This window comes from Salvelinus alpinus, chromosome 10 (genome assembly GCF_045679555.1).
Source record: "Salvelinus alpinus chromosome 10, SLU_Salpinus.1, whole genome shotgun sequence".
In the NCBI taxonomy this organism is placed as follows: domain Eukaryota; kingdom Metazoa; phylum Chordata; class Actinopteri; order Salmoniformes; family Salmonidae; genus Salvelinus; species Salvelinus alpinus.
This window is the reverse complement of record NC_092095.1, coordinates 61,087,782-61,101,052: the sequence shown is the minus strand read 5'-3', so window position 1 is coordinate 61,101,052 and position 13,271 is coordinate 61,087,782. Positions and strand designations below refer to the sequence as shown.

At 43.5% G+C, this 13,271-nt stretch overlaps 1 protein-coding gene across 2 annotated transcripts in view; it reads left to right on the top strand.

The window, feature by feature from the left end:
- The window catches only part of LOC139532498 (lysine-specific demethylase 6A-like), a 46,590-nt gene that overhangs the window by 14,466 nt on the left and 18,853 nt on the right, over window positions 1-13,271 (top strand). For both annotated transcript variants that reach the window (XM_071330165.1, XM_071330164.1), the window contains exons 3-11: window positions 1,173-1,281; window positions 2,389-2,438; window positions 3,583-3,641; window positions 4,471-4,591; window positions 5,249-5,303; window positions 10,821-10,855; window positions 11,448-11,541; window positions 11,669-11,894; window positions 12,249-12,468. In XM_071330165.1, the coding sequence (XP_071186266.1) occupies window positions 1,173-1,281; window positions 2,389-2,438; window positions 3,583-3,641; window positions 4,471-4,591; window positions 5,249-5,303; window positions 10,821-10,855; window positions 11,448-11,541; window positions 11,669-11,894; window positions 12,249-12,468 (969 nt within the window). The remainder of the gene's footprint in view (window positions 1-1,172; window positions 1,282-2,388; window positions 2,439-3,582; window positions 3,642-4,470; window positions 4,592-5,248; window positions 5,304-10,820; window positions 10,856-11,447; window positions 11,542-11,668; window positions 11,895-12,248; window positions 12,469-13,271) is intronic.

Here is a 13,271-nt window from a genome sequence, read left to right as displayed (position 1 = left end):
CACAAGTGTAGCTTAAATTTTTTATCTTTCATGTGTGATTTAATAGTAATTTATTTGAATTTGGCGCTCTGCATTTCCTCTGGCTTTTGGCCAAGAGACAGTAGCGTCCCGCCTAAACTCATTTTTGGATATAAATATGAACTTTACCGAACAAAACATACATGTATTGTGTAACATGAAGTCCTATGAGTGTCATCTGATGAAGATCATCAAAGGTTAGTGATTAATTTTAACTATTTCTGCTTTTTGTTACTCCTCATTTTGGCTGGAAAAATTGCTGTGTTTTTCTGTGACTTGGCTCTGACCTAATATAATCGTTTGGTGTGCTTTCGTCGTAAAGCCTATTTGAAATCGGACACTGTCGCTGGATTTACAACAAGTGTATCTTTAAAATTGTGTAAAATACATGTATGTTTGAGGAATTTTAATTATGGGATTTCTGTTGTTTTGAATTTGGCTCCCTGCAGTTTCATTGGCTGTTGACGAGGTGAGACGCTAACGTCCCACATACCCTAGAGAGGTTAACAAGACATTTGTGGAGTGGTTGAAACACTTAGGTTGGAGTCATTAAAACTCGTTTATGTAAACTTCCGACTTCAACTGTAAGTGTGTGTGTTCTGCAGGTGTGTGTGTGTGACAGACTATCTGAAGGAATGTTCTGGTGCATTTCTTAGTTGCTGTTTGTGTATATTTAGTGATTGTGCTCTGTTTCAGAAGCCATGTCCTCAGAGAGCTGTTACTCAGAGTGCAGGGAAACGCTGTTCATGGGTTTCTAGAGTTCAGCAGTAGTCCTCCAGGAGTGGGTGTGTTTCATGTGTGTGATTAGGCCTCAGGCAGAGCCATCCCTGTGAGTGATGCGCATCTCGCTGTGTTTTTTTATTTTCCAGTGGAAGAAGTCCAAATGAAAACCTTGGCCCAACACACACAATGAACGGAAATCCATACCATCGCTCCCATTTATATGGACATTGATAACTGATTGAAAAGAAAGTGGCACCCTATCCCCTATATAGTGCACTACTTTTGACCAGGGCATATGAGGCTCCGGTCAAAATTAGTGCACATGTAGGGAATAGAGGGCCGTTTGTGACGCATCCCATGTGAGACTTCCTGGTAAGAGACACTGCTGTCTGTGTTCATGCTGAGTTTCTTCTTGCTGTATTTGTCCCCAGGCCGTTCGTTCCTACGATTCTCTCATCTTGAAGGCTGAAGGGAAAGTGGAGCCAGAGTTATTCTGCCAGCTAGGCCACTTCAACCTCCTCCTGGAGGAGTACGCTAAAGGTGAGATGAAGCCCCTCGTGCTCTTTCCCCCCCCGCTCGGCCCCCCCCCCTCCACCCCTTTTGCGAACATTAAGTCAACATTTCTACATGCCGTGTGGCATTATTCAAGTGTGTTAACTTCTGTGCCGCATCAGCGGGGAGCTAACATGATGCCTTCCAGACTCCCAGTGCAGCCTAAAGTCAAGTGGAGCAGGCAGGGTGCTTTCACACTTTAATAAGGTGGACATCGGCTGCACTGATAGACTGTTGAACCGTGAGACACATTTGACAGAAGTACCAACGGTAACAAAAATGATAGTTCCGAACCATTTTTCATGTTGTAGTATTGGAAAAAGTCCAGAAGTTTCAGTATAGCGTGCAACACCAGTGTCTACTCTGGTCTTGGCACATGGGCTCCAGCCAACAGCTGGCAGATAGAGTGCAGGTAGGCTAGTCTACCCGATGAGAATATTTGTCAAACGGCAGTCACGCATCGATCAAGCCCCTTGAAATGTATTGTAACAGAGCATGAAGATCACCGTGCACTGTCAGCACCCTGTGAAGTTCATCTGGAGTTCCCACTAGGCACAGATGTCTATTCCACATTGGTTCAATGTCGTTTCATTGAAATTATGTGGAAACAACGTTGAGTCAACCAGTGTGTGCCCAGTGGATTATTTCATCTGTAGCCTAATAAACTGCATAGTTTCTCGAGTCATAGTGGGAGGACCATATCATCGTATGACTCCCAAGTTTACTTCCATATGAATGTTAATAAAATCAGTATTTGTGCAGAAAGGCATTTCCACCAGCATTTCTCGCATAATTCATTTTAGAGACACAAGAAGATCCCACCGTGTCGAAAGAACAAGTTATCTATCCATATTTATAAAATGGTATTGAATTGTGCATAAAAACAGTATGGTAACATGGTTTCTTTTCACACTCGATTTCCTTCCTTTATTTGTTATTTTTACCTAGTCCCCCCCACCTGGGTTAAACTTTATTAAACTTAAACTTTAATTTCAGTTAGATGCAGTTGACCCCAACTTGGCATTGCTGATAACAAAGCTGGTCGGTGTTAACCTTTTGGTATGTCTGGTATTTAATATCCCTCTTCTTTCACAGCATTATCAGCATACCAGAGGTACTACAGCTTACAGTCCGACTACTGGAAGGTGAGAAAATATTACTGACGGACACACACTCTGAAAGCTTCTGCATGCTTTGGTTTTGGCTAGCGCCTATTCAAACTGAACAAATGTGCTCACAAACTCAAAAGACCTTCGCTTGGAAAAAATAGAGAAGGTGACAATAGCTCTGTTTGTCCCTCTTTAGATGCAGTACCCAGTATACACTTCCTCAAAATTGTCAGAATTAAGCTAACTCAAGGTCTTTCATTTACTTTGATGTTTTTGTCAGATCTTAGTCGTGTAATTTACATCTAAGATGTTTGGTGCCGTGTTTCTCAAGTGAAATGTGCATGAAAACAAGTCGTCTATCCTTGATGACAAACACTTAATTGAAGAATTCCTACAATTGACCAAAGACGGACGAAGAGGCGTAGACTTTGGCTCAACTTCAGCTTGCCTCGAGAAAAAATGTAGCGTGCACGAATAGCTGAACCACCGTTGCCAAAGATCACAATGAACAAACACGTCACAAAATGTCGTCGTAATATATGAACGAACTGTTCCCAACAGTTTCTGATGGGGAAGCATGCTGACACCTTTACTCACACACTCACGCTCTTATCTGTGGAGCTCTTATAGTAGTAATGTCTCCATTCCACTTCTACTGCAGATTATATTCTGCTCATGTTCATCCTCAACCTGCCATGGGATAGATTAACCCATTCACATGGCGCCGACCAACCAGACACAGGAAGTGTGTGTGGTTATGATTCAGGGGTTTGTCTGGAGGAATGCTGTGGGTTGTGGCTTTCAGATTAGACTCATTCTCTGCCGTTTTCTGTTTGAGTCGAGAAATCTGTGGTAAGATGTGAGCATTTGGTAGGCCTACATGGTGATTCCATTTGAGCGTCGGCCAGCAGAGACGATCCCCTAAAGGCATCTGTAGTGCAGTAACCAATCATTGCACAAAGAAAGACTTCTATTGTTTGTGGTTAAAATGAATGGTCCATAACTAATGACGACAGATTAAGACGGATGCCTTGCAGAGTGGGTTTCTGGAAGGGCTCCGGTGCAGACGACATGTCTGGGCTGCAGCCATTTTGAAAGCATTGTTTTATGTGTAGGCGTGTGTGTGTGGCCTGTAACTAATTAGTCTTAATGGTGCTCCGTGTGCATCTGCCTCTTCCAGAATGCTGCCTTCCTATATGGCCTGGGCATGGTCTACTTCCATTACAACGCCTTTCAGTGGTGAGTAGCTGTCTTATACAACCTAAGTATGGAGGACTAGATTATGATGGTATTATAACTGTTGTGTGTGTGTGTGAGCATGGGGAAAGATGTGTATGGTTTCCATGGTGACACCGTCACCAGTTGCAGCCCACATGGCACCCTATTTCATTTTATAGTGCACTAGATTTGACCATGACCGCAACGGCCCTGGTGGACAGTAGCGCATAATGTAGTGAATAGGGAGCCAGTTGTGAAGAAACCATGAAGATCTCCTGTTTTAATCATGTTGTGAAGAAACCATGATGAAGACCTCCTGTTTTAATCATGTTGTGAAGAAACCATGATGAAGATCTCCTTTTTAGTCATGTTGTGAAGAAACCAGGAAGATCTCCTGTTTTAATCATGTTGTGAAGAAACCATGATGAAGACCTCCTGTTTTAATCATGTTGTGAAGAAACCATGATGAAACCTCCTGTTTTAATCATGTTGTGAAGAAACCATGATGAAGATCTCCTTTTTAGTCATGTTGTGAAGAAACCAGGAAGATCTCCTTTTTAGTCATGTTGTGAAGAAACCAGGAAGATCTCCTTTTTAGTCATGTTGTGAAGAAACCAGGAAGATCTCCTGTTTTTAGTCATGTTGTGAAGAAACCATGATGAAGACCTCCTGTTTTTAATCACGTTGTGAAGAAACCATGATGAAGATCTCCTGTTTTAATCATGTGGTATTCTCTCCTCTGGAGGACTGTGGTCTCTGTTCAACACTGCAGCGCTGATTCTGCATCTTCTCTGAGTGGCGTCTCCCATTTCTAACTTGGAATATACTTATCTCTTCTCCCCTCCCCCAGGGCAATTAAAGCTTTCCAGGAGGTGCTCTACATCGACCCCAGTTTCTCACGAGCCAAGGAGATCCACCTGCGACTCGGCCTCATGTTTAAGGTCAACACCGACTACGAGTCAAGCCTAAAGGTACTCTACCTGCCTCTTTCCTCCACCAGTGGAGCCATCACAACATTTCCAACAGTTAGGACATCCAGAGAGGAACATTAGTGTAGAATTATTATATATATTTTTTTTAGGTTGGCACCTTATTCTATTGATCAGGGATGGGCCACTGATGGGGGTGGGGGCCATAAAATCTGAACTCATTATGGGGGTCTGTGGCTCGCGGTTCTGTGTACCCACATCCATACCCACACATGCAGTCAGAGACAGCCCTGGCCTTTTGGGGATCCTACGCACAAAGTAGTTAATTTCATGCAATTCTACTCATTTTGCCATGGGGCGGAGAGGAATGTTTGCAGTTTTTGATATCTGAGTGAGACTGACAAACAAAATCAATGGGGGACTGTAAAGAGGACTTGCAGTGTGCAATCTCTTCATCAGTTGCCCTCTCCCTTGATCGTTCTCTCCTGCTCTTTAATTGCAGTGCAGAAAGTGAGCAAGGAGAGAGGCAGCTTGCTGAAGAATTGATTTCCTTGTCCGAGTCTGACAGTCAGGGAAAAGGAGTGTCTCAGTGCATGGGGATTCATGTAAAGGAATTACCTTTTGCATTGTTCTTTTGTTTCTGTGTATTTCTTGTCTTTCAGTGGATGTTAATACCTTGATATTCTGTTCTGTCGACAGCATTTCCAGCTGGCTTTGATTGACTCCAACCCCTGCACTTTGTCCAAAGCGGAAAGTAAGTAGTGTGAATAAAGCTAATTCGGTAATGCAAGTTTCATTTTTTAAATATGCATGTTTAAACACATGTTGATGTTCATTTGAGATTTAACTACAGAAATGTACTGGACAAATTGGCCAACTATGTTGATTGAGAGTAGGGATGGCCATGGGTAAGGGACTACTCAAACTGATGTAAAAAAAAATATATATATATATATATACTGTAATACTATTTTGTGAAATATTTGTCTTGAGGACAACGTTAATTTGCTTTGACTCTAGTGTTCCATTTGTGCATTTGCAGGACACAACAAAAAATAAACAAAACCAAGCATCACACAGTTCTGCTCGCTAAATTCCCTTTCCCCTGTGTCTCTCTCACTCAATTGCGTACCGACGCATGCTGTGTGCGCCTACAGAAATAAATGCCTATTAAATCCATTCAGAAAGTATTCAAACCCCTTGACTTCCACATTTTGTTACGTTACAGCCGTATTCTAAAATGGATTATATAAAACAAATTCCTCATCTACACACAATGCCCAATAATGACAAAGCGAAAACAGGTTTGTTAACATTTTTCAAGAACACAGTGGCCTCCATTCTTAAATGGAAGAAGTTTTGAACCACCAAGACTCTTCCTAGATCTAGCCGCCCGGCCAAACTGAGCAATCGGGGGAGAAGGGCCTTGGTCAGGGAGGTGACCAAGAACCCGATGGTCACTCTGACAGAGCTCCAGAGTTCCTCTGTGGAGATGGGAGAACCTTCCAAAAGGACAACCATCTCTGCAGCACTCCACCAATCAGGCCTTTATGGTAGAGTGGCCAGATGGAAGCCACTCCCGAGTAAAAGGCACATGACAGCCCGCTTGGAGTTTGCCAAAAGGACTCTGACCATGAGGAAACAAGATTATCTGGTCTGATGAAACTATTTGGCCTGAATTTATTTATTTTTATTTAACCTTTATTTAACTAGGCAAGTCAGTTAAGAACAAATTCTTATTTTCAGTAACGGCCTAGGAACAGTGGGTTAACTGCCTGTTCAAGGGCAGAACAACAGATTGTACCTTGTCAGCTCGGGGATTTGAACTTGCAACCTTTCGGTTACTAGTCCAACGCTCTAACCACTAGGCTACCCTGCCACCCCGAACCCTGAATGCCACGTCTGGAGGAATCCTGGCACCATCCATACGGTGAAGCATGGTGGTGGCAGCATCATCCTGTGGGGATGTTTTTCAGTGGCAGGGACAGGGAGACTAGTCAACATTTTTTTACATTTTAGTCATTTAGCAGACGCTCTTATCCAGAGCGACTTACAGTAGAGTGCATACATTTTATTACATTTTACATACTGAGACAAGGATATCCCTACCGGCCAAACCCTCCCTAACCCGGACGACGCTATGCCAATTGTGCGTCGCCCCACGGACCTCCCGGTTGCGGCCGGCTGCGACAGAGCCTGGGCGTGAACCCAGAGACTCTGGTGGCGCAGCTAGCACTGCGATGCAGTGCCCTAGACCACTGCGCCACCCGGGAGGTGGATTGAAGATTGAAGGAAAGCTGAACGGAGCAAGGTACAGATAGATCCTTGATGAAGTCCTGAGCACTCTGGAGCAGGTTCTCAGATGGGCGAAGGTTCACCTTCCAACAGGAAAATGACCCTAAGTGCACACAGCCAAGACAACGCAGGAGTGCTGGCTTTTGAGGCTCCACCGGACCGGGTTATGTGTTGTGAAGCTAGCCACAATAAGGATTAGGCACAATAGTGGAATTTGATGTTTGCCTTCAAAATAAAAGTTTGACAGTGATGCAAATGAATACAGAGTATAATTATGCCCTACTTTTTTATTTTGAAGGCTAACCGCAAAAGCCACTTGTGGCTAATCCTTATTGTGGCTAGCTTCACATAGATGGGTCCGACCACCATTTAATCAAATAAGAACTGTCTTATAAGTTAGGGTTATTTTATATGTTGACAGCTAGCTAACTATATAGCTAGGTAACTATAGCTACTGAAACGGATGTCGTTTTGCTATGTTTTTGGGGAAGGACTTTGTTAGCAAGCTAGCAATATTTTTCTTTACCGGCATCATAGCATGCGTATTGATGAATCGTTGTAAACAAATGAAATATTAGTGATGGTGTAATGACTACGTAAAAAAAATTATGAACGCGTTAAATTATTGTATGACGTGCGGTATGTTTGACGTAAAGTATGTCATTGTATTCATTTGCATCACTGGAATTAAGCCATAATTTAATATCATGCTAAACGAGGTTGGAATGTTATATAAAATCAACTTGTTGATTTGAAATCACTGGATGTATTATACTTTAGAATTGCATTGTGGGCATACTTATTTCACTGTACGGTTTTACCTATGGATTGTGGATAAATGACGTGGTATCATTCTACTCAGTGACACCCAGAGAGCATTAGCGTCTTAGCTCTTATTGCGGGACTCTGAAACAACTATGAATTGAGCCACAGGTTTGTCAACCTACGTGTATTGAACACTATTCCCGAGGGAAAACAAAACTGCGTGAATGTTTTGGAGTCTGATAACTCTGAGGAGGACGTTGGGAAAAAATATCTTTGGTATTGAGTAGACTGATACACCATTTCATTGATCCCCAATCCTAAGGTAAAGCTGTACAGTGCAATATGAATGCCAATACATACAATAGGCTGACTGGGGAGGTGATTTCAGTCACAGTCCCACGATAAGAGCTACAACGCCAATGTTTGCCTAAACTCTTCAGTTGTGTTCTGTGGGTGGCACTGAGTAGACTGATACTGCATTTCATTGCTTCACATTCCAACCTTGTTTAACATTATCTAGTATAAATATGTCATGATTCCACCAATTGTAACCTTCTACATCACTTTCAAAGAGGTACGTTTATTTTTAAGGCAAATTGCAAATTACACTATTGTGCCTAATCCTTATTGTGGCTAGCTTCACAACACAAACCGATCTGGTCGAGCGGCAAAAGGCAGATGATGCTAGCTGGCTGCTTATAAAGTTAGCTTTTGGGCAACAGGGTTAAGTAGCTGGCTAGCTATTTATTTTCATGAACTGAAGTTCAATTTCAATAGGTGAACAACAAGTGGCTACCTAGCTACTACTTACAAGGATTCCTAAATCATTGCTAAGAATAGTAAAAATGACTGCAGTTTTTACTGGTCATTGTTTTCAGGCTGGTTGTATTGGTGCTAGCTAGCTACCCCAGAAGTTGCGGTCGAACAAATAATGCTTTCTTATCAAAGGGGTATTGTAAACACATAGTTAGTGGCCGGTGTTTGCTTTTTGTCAAAGCTGTACAAGTGCTACTGATGGTAGTGGTGGCACTTGGATTGCACGTGCAAATTCACAACACAACATTCTATAATAGAACTGTTATTTAACGTGCATCTTTTTTGACACGCCAAGACCCAAACAGTGATCCATAGTATGTCGTCAAGCTAATAGCAGTGATGCTATTACTGTGTACCTCCGGTAGGGAAACATCTGAAAAATAGCACACTTGGTAGTGTGTACCGGTGCTCGACCAGTCGCGAAAGCCAACATCACACACGACAGAGAATGGTTAATTGTCAAGGGCAATGAATTCCGTAATCTTGGCGTTAATGGATTTCGCCTTTGAGTTGTCTCGCTGAAATGTTCTTACTCTTTCAAAAGACTGCTCGATCCACACAGCAGACATTGTGGGCTAGGTTAGGAATGCTGTGTTGCGTGTGTCGTGCACAATTTTACTTGGCATCATTACGTCTTTATACATTATATAGGTATGCACGTCAGCTTTGACATCTGTTTTAAACTAGACATCGGGCTGATACCAACGTTGGCATTTTTAGCTAATATCGTCCGATTCCGATATGTTCACTGATATATTGTGCATCCCTACTGATAAAGAATCCAAATTGCTAAGTTGCCTCATATTCAGGCAATAAAAAAACAAGTGCCATTTTTTAAATGAATTTGTTTAAACTGATATCCATATTTTTTTTTAACCTTTTTAACTAGGCAAGTCAGTTAAGAACAAAATCTTATTTTCAAAACATGGCCAAAAGAACTGCCTTGTTCAGGGGCGGAACGACAGATTTTTACATTGTCAGCTCGGGGATTCGATCTTGCATCCTTTCGGTTACTAGTCCAACGCTCTAACCACTAGACTACCTGCCGCCACGTGACATGTATGTGCAGGCCAGTGACAACACATCTCAATTTAATCTATTTTAAATTTGAGCTGTAATGCAACAAAATGTGGAAAAGGTCAAGGGGTGTGAATACTTTCAGAAGGCACTGTAGCTAACCCAACAACTGTAACATGCTGACCAGATCGGACACGTCGCATGCGCGAGCGTCGCAAAATAAATGTAGAAATCTATGTTATTCAAATTATTGCAGCCACACTGCTCCTGTGCGCCAACGAGCATCTGCATTGCCAAGGGCTAAAATATAAGTAATTTCTATTTCTGACACAGATCGCGCTGCAAGTCCTGCCTCTCATCTCCTCATTATACAAGCAGGTACCCACGTGCCATCTCCTCATTGGTTATACCTACATGGGTGATTGAAAGACAATGTTTTGCCGGTTGTCGTGGTAATACTATGAAAGTGTAGATGCCAATGACCATATACGTTCAAAGATGAAAAAGTCTGGAAGGAGGAGAGAACTAGAAACTATTCGGTTGGACGTTTTATGTGTGGATTCATTGTCAGAGTAGTCGACCTTGTGCATTTCAGGTAAAATAACTAAATGTTTATATCCCAGGACAAATTAGCTAGCAACATCAAGCTAGCTAAATAGGACAAATTAGCTAGCAAGTGCAAGCTAACTAGCTAAATTGCCATACATGTTTAATGCTTTTCGACCTGTCCCCAAATTAATGTCATTGGTTCAGAGTTTGTTTTGATATTTTAACCTGCGTGTTGTGATTGCGTTTGGTGTAGGGTGACAAAATACATTTACGCACGCGCGCAGCCGGTTTGGTTTCCGTGTAACAATGTATTTGATCAGAGTGAAAGGAGGTGGCGTGGTAGGGTTTATCTAGCATACCGAATACATTACACTGCATGATATTATTGTTATTTCATTCAGCTTTCTCCCCCTCTACTGGCTCCTATCGCCTGGAACCTGTTACCTAGGAGACCCCAATACCCGTCCTGCTGGAGTGTTTCCAATCAGGCACACGGACAAACACACACATCCTCCCTCTCTTTCTCTCTCACACACCCGTCCTTTCTATCTCTGTTACACACACATCCTCTCTCGGTCTTTCTCACACACACGGGTACATCAAGGGCAGTCTCACCTCTGTGTATCAGTCTGGTTGGGCTCATTCACTCTGCTCAGAGACACACAGCACTGCTCTACAGACAAGTCAACCTGCTGCCACCGGAGGAGACAGCCTAGCAGCTCATCTGTTCAACACAGTGGATTAACTGCAATCGTTTCTCTGTTTATTGGAGTCGTTACATTTTGAAGTAGCCAACCATTTGTATTTTTTTTGTCCTTCTCTTCCTCAGTTCAGTTCCACATCGCCCATTTGTATGAGATTCAGGTAAGCTTTGTCCTTTTCCTTTCATCTCATTGAATTGTGTTTGTACTGTATCTACGTGCTTTCCTTTTCAGTAAGTATTCAACAACGCTGTTCAAGAATAACTTACCCTAAAATATTAACTATACAACTATTCTTTGCTAGCTAGCGTTTTAGCAGCTAGGCTAATTGATCCGAGAGAGCCTTGTGTTGTGATCAAATGACCACCATCATAGAAAATGGATGGGTTTCCCTATCGGCCAGTTCCGTGTGGTTGCCATGGTAACAGGAGTCCCTATCTCTCGTATGCCTGTGTGATTTGTCTTTCACACTGCTTTGGCTTAAGCAGCAGCTCTTAATAATCGGACCATGTTGGCTGACTGACTGCAGTAGCACCACAGGAGTGCAGAGCTGTGGGTCAGTCAGTGTTCTGCTGTGTCAGTAGGACGTTGCTGCAGCAGAGTCATTTCATCCAGCAGTCTGTTGGGAGTAAAATGTCTTGGTGCAGGCTAGGGACACTGCTTAATCTGTCAAATATGGCACGTCATTTGTTATTCTCACCCTCCTTTTTTCCCTCTTTCTCGTTCCCTCGCTCTCGTTCTCCCGTTTTCTGCAGAAGAGATACCGGGCTGCCAAGGAGGCGTACGAGAGCCTTCTGCAGACGGAGAATCTTCCAGCACAGGTGAAGGCCACTACCCTGCAGCAGCTAGGTAAGATCACACACAGCTGATGAAAAGAATGACTGGGTCTGGCACTGAATAAATGGATGGATGAGATGATGGCTAGTGCAGGGAAGGTTGACCTATTGTTCTGTGTCCTCCCCTCCCCCTCTACTAGGCTGGATGCACCACACGGTGGAGCAGCTAGGAGACCGAGCCAACAAGGACAGCTATGCCATCCAGTGTCTGCAGAAATCACTGGAGGCAGACCCCAACTCGGGACAGTCCTGGTACTTCCTGGGCAGGTGCTACTCCAGTATTGGCAAGGTCCAGGATGCGTTCGTCTCCTACAGGCAGTCCATAGACAAATCAGAAGCCAGTGCAGACACTTGGTGTTCAATAGGGTACGCATTAGACCGTACGTCTTCTCTCTCTCTCGATCCATCTTTGTTTTGCTCTGCTATCACTCTTCCACTCCTCTCCCTCTCACCATCCCATATCTCTTCCTCCTTTGTCATTCTGTCTGTCACCCTTTCCACTCCACTCTCTCTTTAACCCTTTCCACCCCACACTACTGTGTCCTCTACTCTTTTTCTATATTTAACCCTCCACCTCTCACTGCTCTGTCCTCTCTACCCCTCTTTTTCTATATTTAACCTTCTCCACCCCTCTTTCTCCACCTCTTTCTATATTCAACCCTCTCCCCATCCCTTTTTCTCCCTGTTCCCCTCTCCTCAATCATTTCCTCTCTCCATTAGTGTTCTGTACCAGCAACAGAACCAGCCCATGGATGCTCTGCAGGCGTACATCTGTGCAGTGCAGCTGGACCACGGCCACGCGGCCGCCTGGATGGACCTGGGCACGCTCTACGAGTCCTGCAGCCAGCCGCATGACGCCATCAAGTGCTACATCAACGCCATGCGCAGCAAGGCCTGCTCCAACGCCACCGCGCTCACACAACGCATCAAATGCCTGCAGGTGAGGAGAGGGGGAGAGAGGTGTTCAGTCCCAAATCAACCTCTAGCTCCCTACCGCTTAGATGGTTAGGGGAGGGGATACTCCTGAGTTCACTGACCACTGGTTGGGTGCTTTTTTTTTCCGCCTGTTGGAGATCTGAAAGAATTTGGAAAGGTGTCAGCAAAGTGGAAATGGTTTAATCTAGCCCTCTTTGTTGACTAGGTTATCACCATGTTTGCTCCCATCCTTTCAGAACTAAAATGGGTGTTCAGGGGCTAAGAGTTGATTTTGGACTGGGTGGGAGAGGTCTGAAGAACCACTTTGAATCTCACTGCTGGAGAGACCTATGATCCGAGCTGCTGGGCTACTCAAACTTGACTATTCTGAACTACAGATTGTGGAAACCATTTTCTGAATACCAGAAGGCAAATCTGTGTGTGTTCACAGTGGAACCTGGCTCCTCCAGTTCCATACCCCATGTGTCTTGTCCATTTTGATGTAAAAACATTACCCCACATTCATCTGTATGTATGAATGAGGGAACATTCTCCAGTCACCAGTAATTTGAGCATAATTCCCTGGCATTAAGACAACGTGATGGTTTGTTTTAATGATTATGTGTTGTGTAAATTCATTCAAAGTGCACATATGACCCCCAACATGACTTCCCTGTTTGGTTGACCACTCTACTAAAGACCATAACGGGCAAACATCCTCACTAACAGATGGGGCCGCTGATATGCCAAGCTAGTAGCGAACTGGCTACATGAGAGCGACCGTAACAAGACAATAATATTTTGATCGCAAGATCATTTTAAGTCATT